The 25,632-nt window shown below is 39.1% G+C and overlaps 1 protein-coding gene across 1 annotated transcript in view; it reads right to left on the bottom strand.

Annotated features, from left to right (window-relative positions):
- PLEKHM3 (pleckstrin homology domain containing, family M, member 3) overlaps positions 1-25,632 on the bottom strand; it is a 225,939-nt gene that overhangs the window by 23,676 nt on the left and 176,631 nt on the right. Inside the window, exon 6 of the mRNA XM_006861934.1 lies at positions 10,344-10,501. Within this exon, the coding sequence (XP_006861996.1) occupies positions 10,344-10,501 (158 nt within the window). The remainder of the gene's footprint in view (positions 1-10,343; positions 10,502-25,632) is intronic.

Here is a 25,632-nt window from a genome sequence, read left to right as displayed (position 1 = left end):
TTTGCACCACCCACAGGCTCCACTCTTTCCCAAAGACTTGTATAAACTTCTAGTGTTTAACTGGAAACTGAGCATGAAGAGAACTCATCAGTGAGTTCCTGAAAAGAATTATCAACCTGGAATTCCAGGAAGGCTGGTCAGGGCTCCTTCCATCTCAAACATCTGTGCAGACTTAGAGAATGGCATCTGACCAAGGGAGACACAGAGGATTCTAAACAGCTACAGATTTTTTTTTTGCTGGGTTCAAAGCCACTAGCTGGTTCCTTGGAAATCATATATAGGGTAACTGTGAGTTGGAACTGGCTTCACGGCGGCACTTAACAACAAAGGCCCATAATAATTCATAGATGTGTTAATAAATGTGGTAATTTTGGTTGTGAGAACCCAGGCCCTCTGCCTAGGACCACAGCTGTCTTAAACCCACTGCAGCTGAGTCCATTGCAACCTTATAGGGCAGGTAGGACTGCTCCTTATGGCTTCTGAGACTCTAAGTCTTTATGGGAGCAGACAGCCTTCTGTTTCTCCTGAGAAGTGGCAGATGGGTTTGAACGACTGACCCTGAGATTAGCAGCCTAATGCTTAACCTACTGAGCCACCAGAGCTCCTTACAGCTTGAGAAATAATTTTTGCTTCTGGTTCTACCTCAGCTGTGTGTCCTTTGAAAATACAGATTCTGGGGGTTAAAAAACACAAAAATAAAAACAAACCAGCCAAGCCTCATAGGAACTTGTGATGTATAGTCCAAGGGGAAATCCTCTACCCTCTTCAGAGGACCTAGATGTAAGTCCTGGGACTTGGGGCTTTGACATGTGTGTGAAACTCAGTGCGCTGATCTTAGTTCTTAGTATCATTCTACAATGAAAGGAACAAAGGCTTCTTGGAGAAATGGCTGATTTTGTACAACTGCAATTTCTCTAATGAATATTATTATTGTTATTAAGTCCTGGTGTGGCACTGAAGGATAAATTTAGCTAATAAATATAGTTTATTAAAAATCGCAGACTCAGCTTTGATCATTGAGTCAACTGTTGAGTTAGATAGTTTTTTTTTAAATTTCAATGAACATTATTTATTTTTAGAACAGTTTTTTGTTGTTGTTGTTGTTGTTGTTGTTAAGTACCGTTAAGTCGGTTCTGACCCATAGCGAGCCTGTATAGGGTTTCTGAGGAGCAGCTGGTGAGCTTGAACTGCCAACCTTGCAGTTCAAACTGCTTTGCAGTCTGGCACATTCCCCCACAGTGCCACACCAGGACAGTTTTAGATATAAAAAAAAAAGCCGATAGTGCAGAGATTCCCATATGCTCTTGCCCCTTACATGTAAACAATTTCCTCTAACACTAGCATCTCCCAATGGTGTGGAACATGTTACATTAATATGTCAATGCTGTTGTTGCTGCTGTACATTATTATTAACTCAAGTTCACAGTTTACAGGAGGATGCATTCTTTGTGTTGTACAATTCTATAGGTTTTAACAAGTGCATAATATCATGTGTGTATTATTACAATATCACACAGAAGCGTTTCATTGCCCTTAAATTCCCATGCATCACCAATTTGTCTCTCCCCACCTCTTCCTGAACCCTTGGCAACCAATGATACTTTTACTATCTCTATAGTTTTGTCTTTTCCAAAATGTCATATAGAGTATGAAGCCATTTGGCACAACAAGCACAAACAGACAAAATAAGAGCAAATTTTGAAGCAATACAAAACCTGCAATTAGAAATCCAGCAGATGAATACTATTATTTTCAAAATGGACGATATATTGAAAGAGCAAAGGAGTATATTTGAAGCAATGAAAGCCCAAATTAGTGAGCTTGAAGATAAATCTCTCAAAACTAGTATGCTAGAACAACAATCAGAAAAAGAATGAAAAATTCCAAAGAAAGCCTGCATTATGTGGGACACCATGAAGAGGAACAACTTACAGGTGATCAAAATTGTAGTGTTTTCCTGAATTCTTCTAAAGACTTTTCTGTGTTCTCCTTGCTTTTCTAGATCTTTCTGTGAATAGTTTGAAGGTCCCTAAATATTATGCTGTTTCAGTTAGTTCCATTACCTTTTCTTCTGAGAAATGTCTTCTGGCTCTGCATATTGGTCATTTGAGCCATTCTCTCTTGTTTCTTCATGTGACCTAAAATTGTCTGTTGTCTCTGAGGTATTGTGGGGTTGTTGTATTTATAAAAAGAGACAGTGCAGTTGTTGTATTTGTCATTAATTGATGATTGTATGTTGATGCGTTCTTAGGCTGTCATCAACTGTCTCTTGTGGATGTAGTTTATGAGAATGGAAGTGTGCACGCTGTTCTTGTTTGCATTTCAGTTTAGGGTGGGTTTTCCTGGTGTTGGCTACTGTCTATCACTGATCAGGTAGTTTAGGAGCTGGTATTGGTTCTTGCCCAGTGGGTGGAATTTCAGAAGGTATGGTGTGGCTGGTCTAAATGGAAAAGGTTGCTGTCTCCTGACAGGTGGAGAAGAGAAAATCCCTCCCCCACACAAGAGAACAAAATATAATTTAAAAAAACAACAACAAGAAAGCAACAATGAAAGGAGAAAATAATAAAAAGAAAAAAGAAATTAAAACAGTCAGTAACCAGAAAAAAATGACACAATTAACTATGAAGACAAAAGAAGGATAGGAAAATAGAGCTATAGGAGAGAAATAAAAGGATCAAAACAAAACAAAACAAAACAAAAAAACAACTTAGAAAAACCAGGGAGAAGGAAGATGAAAAGAGAAAGAGTAGAGAGTAGTACAGAAATATCAAAAGCAAAAAAAGGGTCGGGAAATGAGACACAGAAGAAAAACAAAAGCAGAGATGGAAAGGATAAAACTCAAGGGAAAGAGAAGAGGGAAGAGAAAGAATTAGCAAACAAAAACTTTGAAAACAACATAAGGAATAATCCAAACTCAAAAAACCCAAACAAAACAACAGTGCAGCTGTTGGATCTAGGGCTGAGAAAACACTGGGGGGCTCCTGCAAAGCACAGAGCTCAGGAGGTGGCTGTGGGAGGATGTGGCAGCAGAGTTCCTGGCCCTAGATGGAGTTCCTATTGGCCTTGATGTTATCTATGTTCAGGGCACTCAATCCAGAAGTAGTTCTTGGGGGCCCTTGATGGAGCTGGTTTCAGTGTCTGTTAGGATCCCAGGGGAGCTGTGGGCAGGGAGGCTGATGGATAAATCCTGGTCTCGTGGCTCTGCTGGTTCTGTTGGTCTGGATCCAAGCCTGCCTGAATCTGGGCACCAAAGCGATACACCAAAGAGGGGAAGCCGGCTCCCATCTCACACTGACATGATTCCTAACTTGTAGTTGTTGTTGTTAAGTACCGTGGAGTTGGTTCCGACTCATAGTGACCCTGCACAGGGTTTCCGAGGCTGTAAATCTTTACGGGAACTGAACGCTGCATCTTTCTCCTGCGGAACCTCTGGTAGTTTCAAACTGCTACCTTGAGGTTAGCAGCCTGATTCGTAACCACTAATCTACCAGACTCTAAACTCTAAACACCCTGGGGGTGGATGGGAGTGTGAGCTCCCCATACCTCTGATCATCAGGGGAGTGTGAGGAAAAAAGAAGGAATCTCATCTTTCCTGTCACCTGTGTATATCTGCTCTGCCAGGCCACCTTCTGTTACCAAAGCTGCTAACAAGATGGTCCAGCCATGTTTGGCTGTTCACTAGTCAGTTTCTGTCTCTTGCTGTCCCTGCTCAACTTGTCCTACAGCAAGCACTCAAACCGCTTCCGGAAGCTTTCCTCTGAAGTTCACGGTTACAGGATTCTCATCTGTGTCTGTTTCATTTGCTCTATCATATCTTTCTTTTCCATTTTATTTTTGACAACTTCCCATTTTTCTATATTCATACTCCAGACATTCTATGTTCCAATTAATGGATGTTTACAAATGTTTTCCCTCATTTTAAGTTGTGCCCCATTAGCAAGGAAGGTCCTGAAAGCTTTACTCCATTCATGTTATCATAGTCAATTTTACTTTGAGGAGGCCGCTCTTCCCAGTCATATTTTGAGTGTTTTCCAACTTGAGGTGCTCGTCATCTGACTCAGTATATTTTGCTGCTAGCTGACTGTGTTCTAGTGCTATTCATAAGGATTTCAGTGGCCAAGCATATAGAAGTAGTCAACCTCTCCTTCTTCCTAGTCTGTCTTAGTCTGGAAGCTCAGCTGAACCTGTCCACCATGGGCACCCCTGCTGGTATTTAAAACACCTGTGACGTAGCTTTCCGCATCCTAGCAACCACAGTGTGCCAAACTGACAGACGAATGGTGGTTTACACTCCTACCATCAATGAATTGCTCTGAATTCTTGTCAGTATTAGGTATTGTCAGTTCTTTAGCGTAGCAGTTATGAATTGGGCTGCTAATCTCACGGCCAGCAGTTTGAAAATACCTTGTATTTTACACTTAGCTCTCAGATCCATGTACAGTTAATTTTGTACCTAATTTTGGCTTCTGTAACTTGATTATGACATGCCCAGCTAAAGATTTTTTGGTATTATCCTAGTTGGTGTTCCTTGAGCCTTGGAAATATGAATCATAGTTACTTTAAATTTCCAGTCTAGTAATTCCAACATCTACATCATATCTGAGTCTTGTTCTGATGTCGGAGTCTGGTTCTGTCTCTTCAGATTGTGTTTTTCTTGCTGCTAGCATGCCTTGTAATTTTTTGTTGAAAAGTAGGCATGATGTATCAGGTAATAAGGACTGAGATGATTTGTATTTTAGTTTGAAGTTCTTATGTTAATCTGTCTAGGGCTGTGTTTGTTTAGCTATTGGTGCCAGTCTTCAGTTTTCTTTTTCCTGCATGTGAATTCCTTAGAATTTTCAACACAAAAAATTATGTCATCTATGATTAAAGGAAGTTTTATTGTCTCCTTTCCAATCTGAGTACCTTTAATTTCTCATTTTGGCTAGAACCTCTACAATGTTAAATAAGAAGTGGCAAGTACAGACATCCTTGCATTTTTTCCAAATTTACAAGGAAAGCATTTAGTCTTTCACCATTAAGTGTGATGATGGTAAGCTGTAGGTTTTTGGTAAATGCCCTCTATCAAATTGAACAAGTTTCCTTCTAGTTCATTTAAGATTTCTTTCAAGACGGAGTGTCAGATTTTGTCAAATGCTTTTTATGTGCCTGTTTAGATCATTGTTGTTATCTTTTATTAATATTCTATATTTACTGCTTTTTGGATGTTAAACCAACTTTGCTGTCCTGGTCAGGATGCATAATGTTTTTTATATGTTGCTGAATATGGTTTGCTAATATTCTTTTAAGGATTTTTGTGTCTTTGCTTATGAAGAATATTGGTTTGTAGTTTAACTGTCATGTTTTTATCTGGATTTGATACGTGGGTCATACTGGATTCATATATTGAGTTGGGAAGTGTTCCCTCTTCTTTCAAATGCTGAAAAAGTTTACAAAGAATTGGTATTATTTCTTAAGATACTCAACAGAATTCCCCAGTGAGGCCATCTGTACCTGTATTTCCCATTATGGGAAGATTTTTAAATTACTAATTTAATTTCTTAACTTGTTGTTGTTGTTGTTAAGTGCCGTCAAGTTGGTTCTAACCCATAGCGACCCTGAACAGGCTTTCTGAGGCTGTAAATCTTTACGGGAGCAGAAAGCCTCATCTTTCTCCTGCGGAGCAGCTGGTAGTTTCAAACTTCTGACCTTGCGGTTCGCAGCCTGATTTGTAACCACTGCGCTACCAGAGCTCCTAACTTGTCATAGGTCTATACGTATTTATATTTCTTCTTGAGTCAATTTTAGTAAGTTATGTCTTTCTAAGAATTTGTCCATTGCATTTAAGGTGTCTAATTTATTGGCATAAAGTTGTTTATAGTATTCCTTGGTAGTCACTAGTGGTATGTCTTCTTTCATTCCTGATTTTGACAATTTATGTGTTCTCTCTTAATTTCTTAGTCAGTCTAACTAAGGGTTTGTCAATTTTGTTAAACTTTCAAACAACTAAGGAGCCCTGGTGACATCAGGCTGCTAGATGCAAGGCTGGCAGTTCAAACCCACCAGCCGCTCCCTCCAGCTGCCCCACTGGAGAAAGATGAGACTTTATGCTCTTATGAAGATTTACAATTTAGGAAACTCTACTCTGTCCCATAGAGTCGCTGTGAGTTGTAATCAACTCGGTGGCAGTGGGCCATCAAACAATTAACTTTTGGCTTCATTAATCTATTGTTTTTCTATTTTCTGGTTCATTAATATGTGTTCTAATCTATATTATTTTCTTTCTGCTTGCTTTGGGCCTCGTTTGCTCTTCTTTCTATAGTTTTTAAGGTAGAAACCCAGGTTTATCGATTTAAGATATGTCTGCTTTTTGAATACAGGTGTTCATAGTGCTGAATTTCACTCTCAGTACTACTTTAGCTACATCTCGTATGTAAATTTTGATATACAGTTTCATTTTAATTCAGTTCAATATTTAATTTCCTTTTTAATCTTCTCTTTGTCTCCTGAACTATTTAGAAATGTATTGTTTAAATATATTTTGAAGTTCCTCAGGATTTTTCTATTGTGTATCTTTAATTTTATAATATCAGACAACAATTGGTATGGCTTCAATCTTTTAACATTTATTGAGGCTTGTTTAGTGGTCCAGCATATGATCTATCAGCTAGATAAATTTTTAAAATTTTATTTTGTATTAAGCATTTTCTACAGAGATGTAATTTATATACTATAAGATTCAGCCTCTTGATGTATACAATTCCGTGATCTTAGTGCATTCACAAGCTCATACAACCATCACCACAATTCAATTCCAGAACAGTTTTATCACCCTAAAATGAAACTTGTATCTATTGGTAGTTACTTCTCTTTTCCCTCCTTCCTCTGAAAAACTCCATTATCACCAGTCAAAACAAGGCCTGGGGCACACTGTGGAACAGACCATCAATTCCTCATATGCAAATTCAAACTGAAGCTGAAGAAACTGAAAACAAGTCCACAAGAGCCAAAATATGACCTTGAATATATCCCACCTGAATTTAGAGATCATCTGAAGAACAGATTTGATATATTAAATACTAAAGACCGAACACCAGAAGAGTTGTGGGATGACATCAAGACATCATACATGAAGAAAGCAAAAAGTCATTGAGAAGACAAAAAAGAAGGAAAAGGTCAAAATGGATGTCAGAAGAGACACTGAAACATACTCTCCAGTGTAGAGATGCTAAAGCAAATGGAAGAACTGAGGAGGTCCAAGAGCTGAAGAGAAAATTTCAAAGATCAGCTTGAGAAAATAAAGCCAAATATTACAACAAAATGTATAAAGATCTGGAATCAGAAACCCAAAAAGGATGAACACACTCAGCATTTCTCAAGCTGGGGGAACTGAAGAAAAAATTGAAGCCTCAACTTTTGTTATTGAAAGATTCTCTGGGCGAATTATTGAATGATGCAGAAAGCATCAATAGAAGATGGAAGGAATACACAGAATCACTGTACCAAAAGGAAATGATTCATGTTCAACTCTTTCAAGATGTAGCATATGATCAAGAGCCAATGATACAGAGGGAGGAAGACTAAGGTGCATTGGAGGAATTGGCAAAGAATAAGGCACCAGGAATTGATGGAATAAAATTTGAAATCTTTCAAGAAAGTGAGGCAGCACAGGAGGAACTCACTCATCTCTGCCAAGAAATTTGGAAGACAACTATCTGGCCGACTGATTGGAACAGATGCATATTTGTGCCCAGTCCAAAGAGAGGTGACCCAACGGAATGCGGAAATCATAGGACAACCTCTTTGATATCCCATGCGAATAAAGTTTTGCTAAAGGTAATACAGAAATGGCTACAATCACACATTGACAGAGAACTTTCAGAGGTTCAAGCCGGATTCAGAAGAGGCTGTGGAACAAGGGATATCATGGCTGATGTCTGATGGATCTTTGGCTGAAAGCAGAGAATATCAGAAAGATGTTTACCTGTGCTTTATTGACTACGCAAAGGCTTTCGATTGTGTGGATCATGACAAGCTGTGGACAACATTGTGAAGTATGGGTATTCCGGAACACTTAATTGTGCTCATGAGGAATCTGTACCTGGACTAAGAGGCACTTGTTATAACAGAACATGGGAACACTGAATGGTTTAAAATTAAGAAAGGTGTGCAACAAGGTTGTATTCTTTCACCATATTTATTTAACTTGTATGCTGAGCAAATAATCGAGAAGCTGAGTTCTATGAAGAAAAATGTGGCATCAGGATTGTAGGAAGACTCATTAACAACCTGCGATATGCAGATGATACAACCTTGCTTGCTGAAAGTGAAGAGGACTTAAAACATTTACTGATGAAGATCAAAGAGCACAGCCTTTGGTATGGATTACATCTCAATGTAAAGAAAACAAAAATACTCACCACTGGACCAATAAACATTTTTATCAACATAGAAAAGACTGAAGTTGTCAAGGACTTCATTCTTCTTGGATTAACTATCAACATTCATGGAAGCAGCAGTGAAGAAATCAAACGACATATTGCATTAGGCAAATCTGCTGCACAAGACCTTTTTAAAGTGTTGAAGAGCAAAAGATGTCAGCTTGAGGACTAAGGTGCACCTGACTCAAGCCATGGTATTTTCAATATCCTCATATACATGTGAAAGCTGGACAGTGAATAAAGAAGACCGTAGAAGAATTGATGCTTTTGAGTGATAGTGTTCAAGGAGAATATTGCAAGTGCCATGGGCTGCCAAAAGAACCAATAGATTTGTTTTGGAAGATGTGCAGCCAGAGTGCTCCTTGGCGTTCAAGATGGCCAAACTTTGTCTCCCATTCGTCGGACATATTGTCAGGAAGGACCAGTCACTGGAGAAGGATATCATGTTTGGAAAGGTGGAGGGTCAGAGAAAAAGAGGAAGACCCCCAACAAGATGGATTGGCTAAGTGGCAGCATTGATGGATTGAAGTGTGGCAACAGTAGTGAAGTGGACCCAGGATCGGGCAGTGTTTTGTTCTGCTGCACATAAGGTTGCTATGGGTTGGTACCGATGGCACCTAACAACTAAGTCTCTGACAACCATTAGTCTATTTTCTGTTACTACAGATTTGCTTATTCTGGCATTTCATATGAATGGAATCATACTATATGTGGCCTTACATGAGTGGTTTCTTACACTTACATAATTGTGTCAAGGGTTATTCATATTGTAGCATGTGTTAGTACTTCATTTTTCAAACGGTTGAACAATATTCTGTATGGGTATTCTACATTTTGCTTATCTGTTCATCAGTTGATACACATTTGGGTTGCTTCCATTGTTGGACTACTGTAAGCTAGGCCACTATGAGTGTTTGTGTAGAATTTTATGTGGGCTGCATTTTTAAGAGGTGTGTCTGAATCGCTAGGCCATTGGTCAAGTACCTGTATTCAAGGAATTGCAGAGTGCAGTGTGTGTATGAGGCCAACCCAAGTTCCTGGATGCTTACCAATAGTCTTTGGGTTAAAGAAGGGGCTGGAATGGCTGAGTCAACTCTTAAGTCCTAACTCTACTCTACATGTTTCAACTCTCCCTGGCTACATGCCTCACCTTCTGTTCTGAACCACAATTTAAGTGAGCCCTGCAGTATGGGTAATGAGCCATGACATCCACAACCAAAGAATCCAGTGTGCACATACACACACACACATACAGACTGTGAATACTTCTATTATGCTTTTGGGATGAAATGAAAAATGATATGTATCATTTAGTGATTCAAGAAAAGCAACAGTAAAAACCCTGCTCTAAAGTTAGTGGGGGGAAAATAATATCCATCAATCAATGGATGTGATGATGCCCAAATATTACTTTGGTTATAAGAAGAATCCCACATAAACTCCCACTTTTCTCTCCTTTGGGTTCTAAAACTTTCATCACTACATAGCAGTATATCTGTGGAGACAAGCATGCGGTGAGCCAGGCAGCGGTTCACCCAGGTTCTCTACTTTTATTCCTAGCGAGGCCCATCCAATTTTGACCTTCCTCTGTGATGCCCTTTCCCATCGTCTTTTACTTGGCCCTGAAAAGGTTGTGAATGTCCTTCTTCCCCAATCTTCATTCTAAAAATGAATCCTAACACTGTTACCTAAAAAGGCAGAGGTAGGGTATGTTTCTTTTCAACTCTCATTCTGGAAACAGCGAGGTGAAGGCTAGAATGAAATATAAGAAACCATAGGGTAAAAAATGTTCTCCAAGTATAATGGAAACTGATTAAGGCTAAGAGAGAGACACAGCACTTGACTAAAAGTTGGCCTGCCTTTGCAAATAAAACTGCATGTGACATATTCAGGTATTTTTTTATGAGACAAGACATTCTGTACCTGCTTGTTGAAATATCCTCAAAGGGGTAGAGGATCTCGCCATTGTTACAGATTTCGCAGATGAACCCCTTCTGGCTACACAGACTGCAGCTGTACACGTGTGAGGTGGCAAATTTAATAACCTTGCCCAAGAATGGAGCCAGCTTTCCCTCTATCACCTGCAGAAAGAGAAATGGGACAGAGAAGCAAATTCATTGAGAACAGAAGTCTTGCATATACAGGAGGACTAGAATCCCTGTCCTTTACCCAACATGAAAACCTCTCATTATAATTTCTCAGCAACTCAGAGAAAGCAAAGACATCGTATTTAAACCACTGGAAGTTGGAAAATGAAGATGCTGACAGCAGCATCACTGGGGTTTGGTGTCCCCCAGTGTGTGTGACTCATGGTGGGCCCCCTCCCTGGAGCTTCTGCTGTTCAAGCCATACAGAATCCTCAGTAATGCCTATAATCAATTTTAATCATCAAATACTGTGTGACAAATATCACTGTAAATTGCTTAAATGCAGTATTTCTTAGATTATATGGATAGTAATTTGTTTTGTAAAATCTTTCTACATTGAATGACAACATCAGTTGCAAGCAACTTTTATCCTTTTCCTTTAATTACTACTTCAGTCTCAAAAAGAGGTTCACAAATACTAATCCACACAATGTTGTAGCTTATACAACAGAAAAATTGACAAAATCAGTGAGTATAAAAACACTGGCACCAATGAAATGATTGTAGCCTGAGCAGATAAGCCATGTGACTCAAAGCATCATTGTAATTGTAACTAGGACAGCTCTGACTAGAGAGCATTTTGTTGTCGTTAAGTGCCGTTGAGTTGGTTCCAACCCATAGTGTCCCTGTATAGGGTTTAAGAGGAGCTTGAACCACTGACCCTGCAGATCAAGCTGACTTTGCAGTCCAGTGCGTTAGTCCACTGTGCCACACTGGGACTCCAAAGAGCATTAGAAGGTTCAAAAAGTAAATAAGCTTAAACTTTTAGTCTGGTAGATATAAGATACATGTAAGCTGGGCTTACAAAAAAAAAAAAGTTTTTGCTGTTATAACTAACTGGAGGGATATTTTTATTTAAAAAAAAAAAAAATTGTGCTGAAACACAGCACAAAAATTTGACAGACATTTTGGTCTTACCCCCACTGACAGCATCACCTGGTGAGGTCTGCACCCCCGGCACTCCCTAAGTGATGCCAAAGGATGCTGAAACTTTCTTGGTATTCCTCTTTGCAATGTGGTGTCGGGGATAGAGGACCAAGAAATGAGGCTGCCTACTTTTGGAGACCAAGTTCACAGTTATGGTATGGGATAAGAAGAGTGTGGTCGATTTGTCAAAATAGATTTAAAACTTAAGTTGTTGTTATGTGCCGTGGAGTCGGTTCCGACTCATAGCGACCCTGTACAGAGTTTCCAAGGTTGTAAATCTTTACGGGAGCAGAAAGCCTCATCTTTCTCCCGTGGAACAGCTGGTAGTTTTGAACTTCTGACTGTGAGGTTAGCAGCCCTATTCATAACCACTATGCTAACAGAGCACCTTCACAAAACATAAGAGTAGATGTTAATTTAAAATCTTTTGTAAATTCAATAATATCCTCTCTGGGATGAGTTCATTGGATAGTTTTTTCACCATGGCCCACAAAGAATACACCACAAATGTAGAAAAAGAAATTTTTTTCTGGTCACTGGTAAGTACAATAATATAAAGACATTATAAATGGGCAGCTTGAGAGTCATATTCAGTCTGTAGATTTTCTTTTTTTAATTGTGTGCACTAATTTTTTTTTTTTTTTTGAGCTAATTTATAAAGTTTGGGAGATACTACTTAAAAGTCTAGCTTTTTGGTTTCTTTTGGAAAAGGAAAGATCTTATAAAACATGGCTTGAATGTGAGCATGGTAATGGGGCTGTTTGCTCCACAGGTGAGTCATGTTTCTTCCAGTGACAGTCATCTGCTTGTCTTACATTTACCTCACTTGTTGGGCCAGCAAACATCCAGGAGTTTAGGACCCCAAGCCAGTCAGTGGGCTTCAAACACTTAGTAGTCCACATACTGACCATTTCAAATCTGCCTTTATTCTCTTTGCATCAATGCATGTACCTATACATGTTAATTTTGATTTTTTTTTTTTTTAAAGAAAAGCACAGAATTAACTTTATTTTGGAAATCACTAGATGTTTTCTTACAAATGTTAATGTAAAAATAACATCTGTGGGAAATACAGTAAGTCATATCTAAAGGGAAATTATATTGGCAAAATGAATAAATAATAATAATAGATAATACACCAAAAAAACACTGCAAAGGATATATTCATGTGTTCTGCAATAAAGTAAAACTGTACATTAATAGTGGAGATAAAAACTGAGGCCATTTTAAAAACATCATGGAAGAATTTAAAAAGAAATATAGCAGTGGTCATTTCTAGGAAAGGGAACAAGTTAGAGAGGCAAGTCTTTCACTTGGTATAATTTTTGTGTTTTTCACAATGTGTATAATTTTATATTAGAATGCAAAAAGTGAACAGAAAAATCAGGTTCATTGCCTTATGAGAATGGATCTTTTTTCTTTTTTTTAAAATAAAAAGTAGAGGGCGGGAGCTGGGGATTAGAAACTATCTTGGGTAAAGCAGAAAAAGTTTCCACCTTTCTTTGACTTGCGGTCCTCTGCACTACCCTTAGGAAGCCACAGATAGACCTCCTTTATTTATAATCTTTCAGGTATTGTTAACTCCAATAATCCCAGTAAGGCATGCTCCTAGCACCAGCACATAATACATACTTTCTAAGAAATAACCACTACCAAATCATATACTTAGCCACTAGTAAACACTTTCCAATGCGTCATAGGGTTATTTCTAAATAGTGGTAACAGTACTTCAACTGAGTTTGGTTTTCCCTATTTCACTCTTCCCTACACAATTAAGTTTAATGCTATGTTTAAAGAGAGGCACTAACAAATTGTAATACATTTAGGGAAGACTACCAGAATACAGAACAATATGGAAGCCAAGTGAATAAAAATTGTTTGAAGGAACTGATGATGAGAAGACCTCTAGGAGGACATGACATCTTAGATCAAAAGGCAAATTCTTACCTGTTTATAAATACGTTTCTCTACCTAGTTAATAGGGTATGAACATTTGGAAGGCTCTTAAAAATGTTTTATTGAATAACACTGCCAGCAATGTATATTTATTTCTATTTAGAGTTAATTCTTATTAAAAATGTATCTCTTTCTTATTGAAATGCTGGACAATGCAATAAGACATGACATATAAACAAAAAGTATAAATCTTAGAAAGAAATGGAGTGAGGGATTATTTCCAGAAAATCCAAAAGAATAACCTAAAAATGCTTACCATTGATGAAAGTGCCAATATAACTACTTAACAAAAATGCATGGGTTTTCCTTCTTGTATAAGCCACCAACATTTATTATTTAGGGTATTTTAAGCTTAAACTTTATATAATTTTTAAAATTACCCACTACTAGTTGCTATGAGTCAGAACCGACTCCACGGCACATAACAACAATAACAACAAACTACTAATATACTAGAAAAAAATGAACATATTACTGAACTTTCATCAATGCTAAGCATTTTTAGGTGCTTCTTTGGGGTTTCTTCCTAATATTTGTACTTATTGTTTATATGTCATTTCTTATTGCATTGTCCAGCACTTCTAAAACAGTATTAAATAATAATAGTGGTAATAGCTATTCATGTTATTTCACTGAGAACCAAGATGAAAACTATGTGGCCTACAATGAGTGATTCATGATCTCTATCAAACACATATATCATTTCATTCACTGTAGGTTTTTAAATTTTTTTCTCTTTAAATAATAGCTTTACTGAGATATAATCTATATACCATATAATTCACCTATTTAAAGCACACAATTCAATGGTTTTTAGTATATTCAGGTTTGCAATCATCATCACAATTTTATAACATTTTTATCACGCCCTCCAAAAAAAAAACCCTGTACCTATTAGCAGTTACACCTCATCCCCCTTTATCCCTCCAGGACTATTACTCTAGCTTTGCCTATGATGGGTACATTTGATATAAATGGAACCATATCATATGTGCTCTTTTGTGACTGGCTTCCTTCATTCAGCATGGCATTTTCATAGTTGATGTTGCTTTTCTTTTAAATGTCTCTAATGTAAGTCTCTTTTTTCCATCCTATCCCATGATCTCATTAACACTCTCTAGTTTAATAAAATAATTGAATTTTATTTCCTGATGCCAAACTTTTTTTCTTTGATCTGCCCAGCATATATGAATAAATTTTAGAAATCACTTTCATCATGTTATATCATCTCTTTCCTCCAACCTTATTTTATCATTAATTTCCCCCCAAAATCTTATTATTGTATCATTAATAAAAACTCTTGACTCATTCATTCAATAAAATTCCATGGAGTTACTATGTCCCAGACACTAGATACAAGAGTAAACTGGATAAACTGGAGCTCACATTTTATTTGGTATGCAAGTGTCTTCATAAATGAAATCTAGACTATGTCTTCCAATGCATTTTTCCCATTTCCAATATATACATCTTTTGTGTGAACAAATTTTTCCCTGAGCAGAATATGTTTACTCTTGCTCTTGATCCTTTCCCCATGCCATTTCTTCTCCTTGGTTCTCTTGTCTTGTCAGTTACTTACTTCTCACCTAGGCTTCCTGGCTAAGATTTACTGCATCTTGATAGACATGTGTCTTTGGCTTCGTGACCTGTCATTGACATCTTGGGCTTCTCTCTAGTCACTGTAACCTTCACATCACATAATTCAATACAGACTCTGATGATGCTTCATACTCTTCACTATTGTTTAACACATGATAATTTAACCACCCTGGCTATATGTTGGACAGATAAAAACTGATATTTGCTCACGTTCAGGGCACTCAATCTGGGGGTCCTTGATGGAGCTGGTTTTACTGTCTGTCAGGACCACAGGGAAGCTGGGGGCAGGGTGACTGGTTCAATGCTGGTCTAGTGGCTCTTTGAGCTTTGTAGTTCTGGAGCTGAGCACACCTGAATCCAGGCACCAAAGTGGCATACCAAAGCAGTATAACTGGCCTCCACCTCACAGTGGTGTGTCTCCTAACCATGCGGCTCTGAACTCCTGGAGAGCAGGGTCTGCCCTGTAGGTGGATGAGGGTGGGAGCTGGCCACACCTCTGGGCACAGGGCATTGTGGGGGAAAAGAAACTGTATTTTTCCTGGCGACTGTGCGAATCTGCTCTGCTAGGCCTAGCCTCCACTGCCAAAGTTGTCACAAGAGCTGTGTCTGGTCAGCCGCTCACCAGGCAGTCTCCCTCTCTTGCCTTCCTTGCTCAGTCTCTTGTCCTAGCAAGCACTCCATCCACCTCTCTAACCTTTCTTTTGAAGCTCAGGGTGCCAGAATTTTCATCTGTATCCAGTGTATTTGTCTCTCGTATCTTTGTTGAGAGGGTTCATGTAGTGCATCTGCCTAGTCTGCCATCTTGCCAGAAGTCCTCAAGAAGTTCTAAATCTTGCCTTTGAATACAACAAAGCACTAGCAGTACTGGGAACAGAACCCAGCTCTTCTGCCTTCTCACTGAGAGGTTCCATCATTTGCTTAGCAAGCCACTTCACCTTTCCGAGTCTGTTTCCTTAGCTAAACACTAAGATAACATCCACCTTGTAGAGTTGAGGGAAGGATCGGACTTAGTATTATGAAAACACTGAGCAGTGTCTGATGGAGAGCAAGTAAACAGTAATTTATACTGCTAGGAGCTGTCCAGTAAACTCTGATTCATAGTGGCCTCATGTGATAAAGGAGAAGTACCCCCAGAGGGTTTTCTGGGCTGCAATCTTTATAGAACCAGGCTTTCTTTTCTAGAGCTACTAGGTGGGTTCGAACTGCCAACTTTTCAGCTAGTAGCAGAGCACTTAACCATGTGTCACCAGGTCTCCTTGAACAGATTTAAACAGTAGCTTAATACTAGCTTATCTTAAACTAAACAGAAATTTTCTATGATTTAGACTCATTCCTCTTTTCAAACACTTAAGATTTATAGCACTGGGAAGAAAACCAGGCAAGCAGTTCATATGCCATTTTTTAAAGGTATTGAGTTGTCTTTCCGTTTGGATCGGATCGGTAGATGTTAATGTAAAGCTGTCACCTCCATTTCCCTTGATAGTGCTGTAAAGAAGAGAACAAGGCGTGCACAAGCATATTTACTTTTGCCAAGGCCAAAATGCTGGGGGAAGACATTTAACACACTTCGACCTTGATTAGAATTACCCATGTAAGATAACACCTTAGCAATGTCTGGAAATTGTCTGTCTTACTCCTTTCCTACTGGTAATTATATTAGTCACAGGTTAATACGGCATTATAACACGCTGTCAAAAGTCAGAAGGCCACTTCATCTTTAGCAGTAGAAGGCTGGTGGCTTTAGTTAACCAGGCAGTCATCTGAGTAGTGAAGTAGAACCTCTTAGAGGAGATTTAATGTAGCTAGCTCTCCATTGATTTCTCCCAAAGTGCATGTCTACGTGAACAAAACCATGATAAAGTAATTAGCAGAAAACACATGTAGTTCGTTACCTCCTGCACTCAACCTCCTTCACCTTTTCCATATACCAAACTGCCCTATCTCCCTGAGAGAAGGCAGATGTCCAAAATAAGGTGAAAGCGTTTATTTCTGTTTTCAATTACATTTAATTTCTTGTATTAAGGAAGGCATTAGTCTGATTTATTTACTTGGGGAGTGTGCAAATATATGATGATTTCAGAGGTGCTGCCCTGACTGTTGTGTAAGATAAACACTGGACTGCTAACCACAAGGCTGGAGGTTCAGTGGCATTTAACAACAACAATACCACACTGAGTGTTCAAAGAGTACACAGGTCTATTTGCAACATAAAATTTTGTGTCCTTTAAAACACTGCAGCACAAGGACAAAAGGCAGCATCAAGCTGGTATCTTCTGCCAGATTTTGCTGGTTTTCACTTTTGCAATCTCTACAGATTCTTCTCACTGTCATCTCAGTTACGTCTAGAACTTGTTGTTGTTAAGTGCCATTGAGTCATCAGTTCTGACTCATAGGAACTCTTTGTAGGGTTTCCGAGGAGTGGCTAGTGAGTTTGAACCACTGACCTTGCAGATCAAATTGCCCTTGCAATCAAATACTTATCCTACAGTGCCACACCAGGGGTTCTAGAACTTGCTGTTGTTAAGTGCCATCGAGTTGGTTCTGACTCACAGTGAACCTGTATAGCGTTTCCAAGGAGTGGCTGGTGAGCTTGAACCACAGACCTAGAGGTTCAACCTGACCTTGCAGTCCAGCGCATTAACCCACAGCACCACACGAGGACTGCAAACATCACTTTCATGAGCCAGCCAGCTAAAGCTGCCTGATCGAACTTTCAGCTCAAGAATACAACATTTCCCCCACCCCTCTTCTATTCTGGTCAAGATGGCCAGCATTGGAATTTGAAGCCTATGGCTTTCTTGCAGGCTAAGACAACATACTTTATTTGATTTACTTTCTTGCAGACCAGTCAAAAATTACAGTTAAGTTAAAATATAACCTAAGCTGCTTTCTCCAAACCACAGTTTCAGAAACAGCTGCTTCTTACTCATGTGTGGCACCAGGAAATTGCAGTGTCATGTTCAAGGTCTGCAGCCAGTAGAGCTCTGTGGGATTAGGCAAAGGGTACAACTGGGTCTTTTGTGTCCATTACCTTCACTCCCTTGGCACCACCACAACATTCAAATTCTATTCAAATTCTACAGGGGGAGGGAGACAGAGCACTAGCACCTCAGAGAAGGAAAAGGACAGAAAAGGTTATTTTTCATAGGATTTCTTTGCATATTGGCTAATTCTTTGCCCCAGATTTGTCAACTTACTTTCCACTTCAATGCAAACATTCCTCAGCCATTGTGTAACATCTAGATTCTGGACAACTGCTGGAAATACTTTGATGAAGAGGGCTGCTACACTTGACAAATGGCCCCTCCTCTAAACGTCTAACCAAAAGGCCCAATTCACTTTGAACAAAGCCACCTGCCACTCATTTGTAACAGACTAGCTTGATGGAATGGGAGAGCCAAAACGGTCACACATTGTAAAATGATTCCAAACATAATCTACTTGGCATCTGCTTGGCCTAGGACCATGAACTGTTGTAGTGAGGACAGTACTTCTTGGCACTGATAGGTGGCTAGACTGAAACTGGATGTTCCAGTGACCCAGGCCAGATGAGTCCATGGGGAATTAGGAACAACCAGCTAGCTTGTGGAGTCTGCTGAAGCAGGAAAACCCTAACACGTGGTGAATGTTTTCTAAATCCTCATTCAATTTTATTTCTATTAATCAAAACTCTTTGCAAATAGAAAAACAAAATATTCACCCCTCAAAAGTATGGGCACTTTTCTATTTCAGAAAGTTTGCTAAAACTCCATTTCCCCATAATTACTTTGAGCTCCTTATCATGGGATGTTTGGAAGTAAACAGAAGATGGCCTGCTCTAATTAGCTGCTCTTCCCAATTCTTTAGGGGACTACTCTATCAGGACTTTGTTTTTTTCTTTTCTTTTTTGCTAGTCAAGCACTTCACTGTGAGTGGATTATAATATCACCAATTAGCTCTTATCTGATTCTTTCCCAAAGGTGCCAATTTCTCCTTAGACTTTGGAACATGTGACCATTTAATTTAGGTTAATGTAATTGGGGGGGGGTCATCATCTTCCCTATGATATGATTTTTGCTTCCTGCTAGGTATTAGGGGAATAAAAGAAAAAGGAATTTTAACTTCCATTTTCTTCAACGTTAGAATGGCAAAATGAGCCCACAAACACAAATTTCTGACTCAGAAAAACATACAGATGAGGTGTACTTCAGGCGGTTTTTCTGCACTAAGTAAAGTGCCTCAAGGGGTGCAGTCCAGTCCAGCCATAACTCCACGGACCTTCAGTGAAGCATCTGCAAAGAGTAATTGCAATGATGGGGTCCAAGGATCCTGAGCCCTACGGTCTCACATATTTCGCTGTTGCTGTATGTGCTGATGAGTTGGTTCCAACTCATGGGAACCTTGTATAGTGTTTCTGAGGCAGAAAGCCCCATCTTTAGTCTGAGGAGTGGACGGTGGGTTTGAACTGCTGCCCTTGCGGTTAGCAGTCTGGTGCTTATCCTACAACATTACCAGAGCTCCTCATAGTCTGATATAACCACATATATATTATTTGTTGGGAAAATAAATAACAATTGTTTAAATTGAGACAGTTTCATGAAAACCTCATGGTATGAGTAGCAGAATTTTATGCCTCTATTGAGTTAATTAATTACATGTCTGAAATAAACCTGGTTTGGGTCTCTACTATTCTTATTGGCCCTCATTGTGAGTAAACCAGGAAAGCACTTATAAAGTCTTTCCAACTCTACTTTCTTATTTAATAGATGAGAAAACAGAGGCCTAGAACTGATGTGTGCTATCCAAGATCACCCAGCTGGTTAGGGACAGACCCTAATTCCCCCTCTTAAGCCTCCTTCACTCATCTTAGAAGGCATCTTCTTGAGGGCACAGCCCTAAGGATTGGGAAGCCCAGGAACTCTGAGGTTACTGTACACTGACTGTATACCTCCATGCAGAAGTTGTGTGTGTGTGTGTGTGTGGGGGGGGTGTTCTTAAATGGACTCAGTCCCTTCAAGAAAACAGGATGTGCAGTCTAGATTGGTCCAGGTTGGATCTCAGTTTTTATTTGCCCTGGACATGTCTTTCTTTGGCTTATAGCAGTATTTATATATTGTCCAAAATACTGTCCTTGTACATAATTCTCTTAAATGGTCACATCCTGTTATATTGTATTTTTTTGAATACAGTATGTGATATAGAACGGTTCCTATTGGTGGTCAAACTCCTGGGGAATTCATCAAGGATATTGTTGTCAGGTGCCATCAAGTCGGTACTGACTCAGTGACCCTATGCACAACAACAAAAAAAACCACTGCCTGGTCTTGTGCCAACCTTACAATGTTGCTGCATTTAAGCCCATCATTGCTGCCACTGTGACAATCCATCTTACTGGGGGTCTTCCTATTTTTCTTTGACCCTCCATTTTACCAAACATGATATCCTTCAGGAACTGGTCCCTCCTGACAATATGTCTGAAGTATGAGAGAAGAAGTCTGGCCATTGTGGCCTCTAAAGAGCACTCTGGCTGCACTTCTTCCAATGCAGATCTGTTGGTTCTTTTGGCAGTCCATGGTACTTTCAATATTCTCCTCCAACACCATAACTTAAATGCATCAATTGTCTATGGTCTTTCTTATTCATTGTCAAACTTTCACATACATTTGAGGTTACTGAAAATATCATGGCTTGAGTCAGGTGCACCTTAGTCCTCAAACTGACATCTTTGCTCTTTAAAGAAGTCTTGTGTAGCAGATTTGCCTAATGCAATACATCGTGTGATTTCTTGACTGCTGCTTTCATGAGTGTTGTTGATTAATCTGAGCAAAATGAAGTCTTTGACAACCATGTGATTGTCAGATTCAAAATGGCCAATGGCAGTCCATTTCAGCTCACTAATGCCTGGGATGTTGATGTTTATCCATTTCATTTTTGACAATTTCCAAATTTCCTAGATTCATACTTTGTATATTCCATGTTCAAATTATTAACGGATGTTTACAGCTGTTTCTCTTCATTTTGAATTGTGTCCCATCAGCAAATGATGGTTCTGAAGGCTTTACTCCATTTGCATCATCATGGTCAACTCTACTTTGAGGAGGCAGCTTTTCCCCAGTCGTATTTTTTTAGTATTTTCTAACCTGAGGGGCTCATCTTTTGACACTGTATCTGACAATATTCCAGTGCTCTTCATCATGTTTCAATATTCTAGTGCTATCCAAGTGTTCCACCTGCTATTCATAGGGTTTTCAGTGACTAAATGTTCGGAAGCAGTCCATCTCTCCTTCTTCCTAATCTGTTTTTATTTGGAGGCTTAGCTGAAACCTATCCACCATGGGTCACCCTGCTGTTATTTAAAATACCTGTGGCACAACTTCCAGAATCACAGCAACATGCAAGTTACCACGGTACAACAAACTGACAGATGAGTGGTGGTCATCAAGGATAGCCACACAAAATTCTGTGATAAAAATGGACTAAGCATCAACTTGCTGCTGCTGCATGCCATCAGTATGTTCTGACTAATAGCAACCCTGTATAAGATTTGTTGTTGTTGTTGTTAGGTGCCATCAAGTCGGTACCGACCCATAGCAACCCTACGCACAACAAAACGAAACATTGCCCAATCCTGGGCCAACCTCACTACTATTGCCATGCTTGAGTCCATCAATGCTGCCACTTGGCCAATCCATCTTGTTGTGGGTCTTCCTCTTTTTCTTTGGTCCTCCACCTTACCAAACATGATAGCCTTCCTTACAATATGCCCAAAGTATGAGAGACGAAGTTTGGCCATCTTAGCCTCCAGGGAGCATTCTGGCTGCACTTCTTCCAAAACAGATTTACCGGTTCTTTTGGCAGCCCATGGCACTTTCAATATTCTCCTCCAAAACCATAACTCAAAAGCATCAATTCTTCTATGGTCTTCCTTATTCACTGTCCAGCTTTCGCATGCATATGAGCTTATTGAAAATACCATGGCTTGGATCAGGCACACCTTAGTCCTCAAGCTGACATCTTTGTTCTTCAACACTTTAAAAAGGTCTTCTGCAGCAGATTTGCCTAATGTTTATGAAGCTGTAAATATTTATGGGAGCAGAAAGCCTCATCTTTTTGCTGAGGAGCACTGGGTGGATTTGAACTGCTGACCTTGTGATTAGTAGTCCAAAGTATAACCCACCATGCACCAGGGCACCTTAAGCATCCATTTAAACCCTATGATATTTACTAAAAATAGAAACATAACTTTATTAAAGTGAGAAGCAACTATAGTTGGAAAAAACCAAAGTAACTCCTGTATGCTATATATAAAATAAATGGGAAAAAATACGTTTTTTTCTATAGGAATTTGAGACCTCTTAACAGGAATCCATGGTACTTAACAACAACAACAACAACCGGAATCAAGAAAAGACCCCACATCTAAAGACACAGAGAACTAGACAGAGCAAAACAAAAGTAACATTACCTGATCATATCAGTGAATAAACTGGTAAGAGTTTCAAAACCAAAATCAAACGCACTGCCATTGAGTTAGTCCCAACCCAGCTACCCTATATAGATAGGGTTTCTGAGATGGTAAATCTTTCCAGGAGCAGACAGCCTCCTCCTCCTGCCGAGCAGCTGGTGTGCTTGAGCCATGGACTCTGTGGTAAGTTGCCTGACCCCTAACCTGATTTGTTGTTGTTGTTAAGTGCCGTTCAGTCGTTTCCGACCCATAGAGACCCTGTATAGGGTTTCCGAGGAGCAGCTGGTGAGCTTGAACCGCTGACCTTGCGGTTCAAATCGACTTTGCAGTCCAGCGCATTAACCCACAGCACCACACCAGGACTCCTAACCTGAGTTAGGAGACACAAAAAAGTTAAAGAGAAAGGGAGATGTGGCGTGAATGCACACATACATACAAAAAGGATTTTTAAAAGTAACAAAATAGAGACAGGCAAGAGAGACATTCACAAAGAGGAAGAGAATGATGTAGACTGAGATGAGAAACAGGAGCTAGAAATTTTGATATTTCTAGTCCCGAGTCTCCAATAAGTTCTAGGATCTTTTATGAGTCACTTAACTTCTCCATGCCTTGGTTTCCTCATCCATAAAATGAAGTGCTTGTACTAAGTACTAGATGATTGCTAAAAATCCCTTTCAGTTAGAAGAATCTATGATTCTGTCATTAACTAAAGGGAAAACATCAAAAGAAGCTTGCTGAATATCCCAGGAATAAAGAAAAGAGATGTCTGGGGAGATAGATAAAAGGTGAGTTTGGCTAGACCAATTAAAAGATATCCAAGGAAATTTTCAACAGAAGTGAAATAATGCCACCAGCTTTTTACTCCCCTGCTTGCTGAGCGCTATTCAAAGAGGGAGTTAATGCTTTTGAGGAATCATCCTCTCACAGGTGTGCAGCCAGATATCGGTTTTCCTGAAGACCTCTGCAAATCCCTTCCTTTCATCAATGCATTTAATTAGTTAATGTGGAGATAGCTCTTTAGAGATGAAACGGACAATATAAGTGCTCAACATTATTATTACTTAACAGCTTTTATGGGACCAGCAACGCCTGAGCAGAAATGAGAAACTAAAGTGAGTTCCAGGCAGGAAGGTTGTGATCTCATAAATTGTCAGAGCACCGATGGGAGGAAAAACAAACCTTACATATAAATTGAAATAGGTGCTCTTTATTAGCTTGCATGCCATTGTCTAAGACTGTGGGGAATTTTTATCCTTTGCCTCAGGGTGTCAACAAGTAGTAAACCACCAGTACTACAGAGCTCTGAGGATGAGTTCATACATCCTGTTTTTCAGGACAATGTCTATGTGTGCTGTGCTTGTGGCAATTACATACCTGGGCATCTGCAGAGATTCAGATATATGGGGTTATGGATTCAAATTCACATGAGAATTTAATATCTGATAAAGGCAGGGAATGATAAGTTATTTAATAAATCATGTTGGAGCAACTGATTAACAGGGGAAAATAAACAAAGCTGAGTCTCAAACTCATCTCATAAGCATATCAATCTATGTCTTAAATCATTTTAAAAAGCCATAAAAGTATTTTAAAACTATGAAATAGCATTAGAGAAAGATACTAGAAAAAGATTAACGTGGGTAAACATTAAAAAATCTTGTAGGCCATAAAAGAGTGATAAATCAGTATATATAAATAGAAAATTTAGTATAACACAAGCATTTTCAAAGTTAAATAAAAATGAGGAAAGGTATTATCCATTTATACATTAAAAATAGTCAGTTTCTTTAATATACAAAGAGCTCTTTCAAAAGACCAACAATATAGTTAAAATACAGGTTAACTAACTAAATAAAGAGGTGGTTGTTGTTAAGTTTCCGGAGAAGCAACTCATGAATCTGAACTGCCGACCTTGTGGTTCAAACTGAGCTTGTGGTCCTGTGCTTTATCCCACAGTGCCACACAGGATTCAAAGACGTAGTTCACTGGACTACTAACCAAAGGTTGGTGACTGAACCCACTAGTTCTTCTTTAGAAACCCTATACAGGGTCCCTATGAGTCGGAACTGACTCGAAGTTTTCTGCAGTTAACAATCTGATAAATAAAAATAACTGTAATTTTTAGGTTTTTCATTGTAAGGTTGAGCATCCTACAGAAAGCGCCATCTTCCTCCTGCAGAGCAGCTGGTGTTTAAAAGTCTAAATCTTATCCCATGGAACCATAACACTCTCATATGTCAGATCAGCAAATATTAATAACAAATATCAACAACTGTTGTTGTTAAATTCCTCGAGTGTTTGATGATTTCTATGTTCCATTGGGTCACCTCTCTTATGAATGGGAACGGATATGGATTTCTTCGAGTCAGTTGGCCAGGAAGCAGTCTTCTAAATTTCTTGGAATAGATGAGTGAGCGTCTCCAGTGCTAGCTATATCAGTCTGTTGAAAGATTTCAGTTTGTTTTCTGTCAATTGCAGGCTTGTTTTTCTCTAATGCCTTTAGTGCACCTTGGCCTCTTCCTTTAGAACCGATGGGTTCTTGATCATATGCTATCTCTTGCAATGGGTGAACATCAACAATTTCTTCTTGGTACAGTGATTCTGTGTATACCTCTCATTCTCTTTTGATGCTTTCTGCATCATTCAATATTTGTCTATAGAATCCTTCAATATTGCATGTCGAGGTTTGAAATTTTTCTTCAGTTCTCAGCTTGAGGTCATGGTCCATGGTACTTTTTGGTTTGCTAACTCCATCCCACAACTCTTTTGGTCTTGGGTCATTAATGTCCAATGCATTTAATCTATTCTTGAGATGGTGTCTAAATTCAGGTTGGATATGTTCAAGGTACTACTTTGGTTCTCATGGACTTGTAATTTTCTTCAGTTTCAGTCTGAACTTGCATATGAGCAATTGATTGTCTGTTCCCCAGTCTTCCCCTTGTTTTGGCTGATGATATTGAGCTTTCCCACTGGGTTTTTCCACAGGAGTAGTCAGTTTGATTTTTGTTTATTCCATATAGTGACACAGCTGTTGTTGTTGTTAGGTGCCACTGAGTCAGTACTGACCCTTAGCAACCATATGTGCAGCAAAACGAAACACTGCCCGATCCTGGGCCAACCTCACTACTGTTGCCACGCT

The sequence above is a fragment of the Chrysochloris asiatica genome, unplaced genomic scaffold (genome assembly GCF_000296735.1).
Source record: "Chrysochloris asiatica unplaced genomic scaffold, ChrAsi1.0 scaffold00045, whole genome shotgun sequence".
Lineage (NCBI taxonomy): Eukaryota > Metazoa > Chordata > Mammalia > Afrosoricida > Chrysochloridae > Chrysochloris > Chrysochloris asiatica.
Note: the sequence above shows the minus strand (reverse complement) of the source record. Positions and strands in the feature narration are given on the sequence as shown.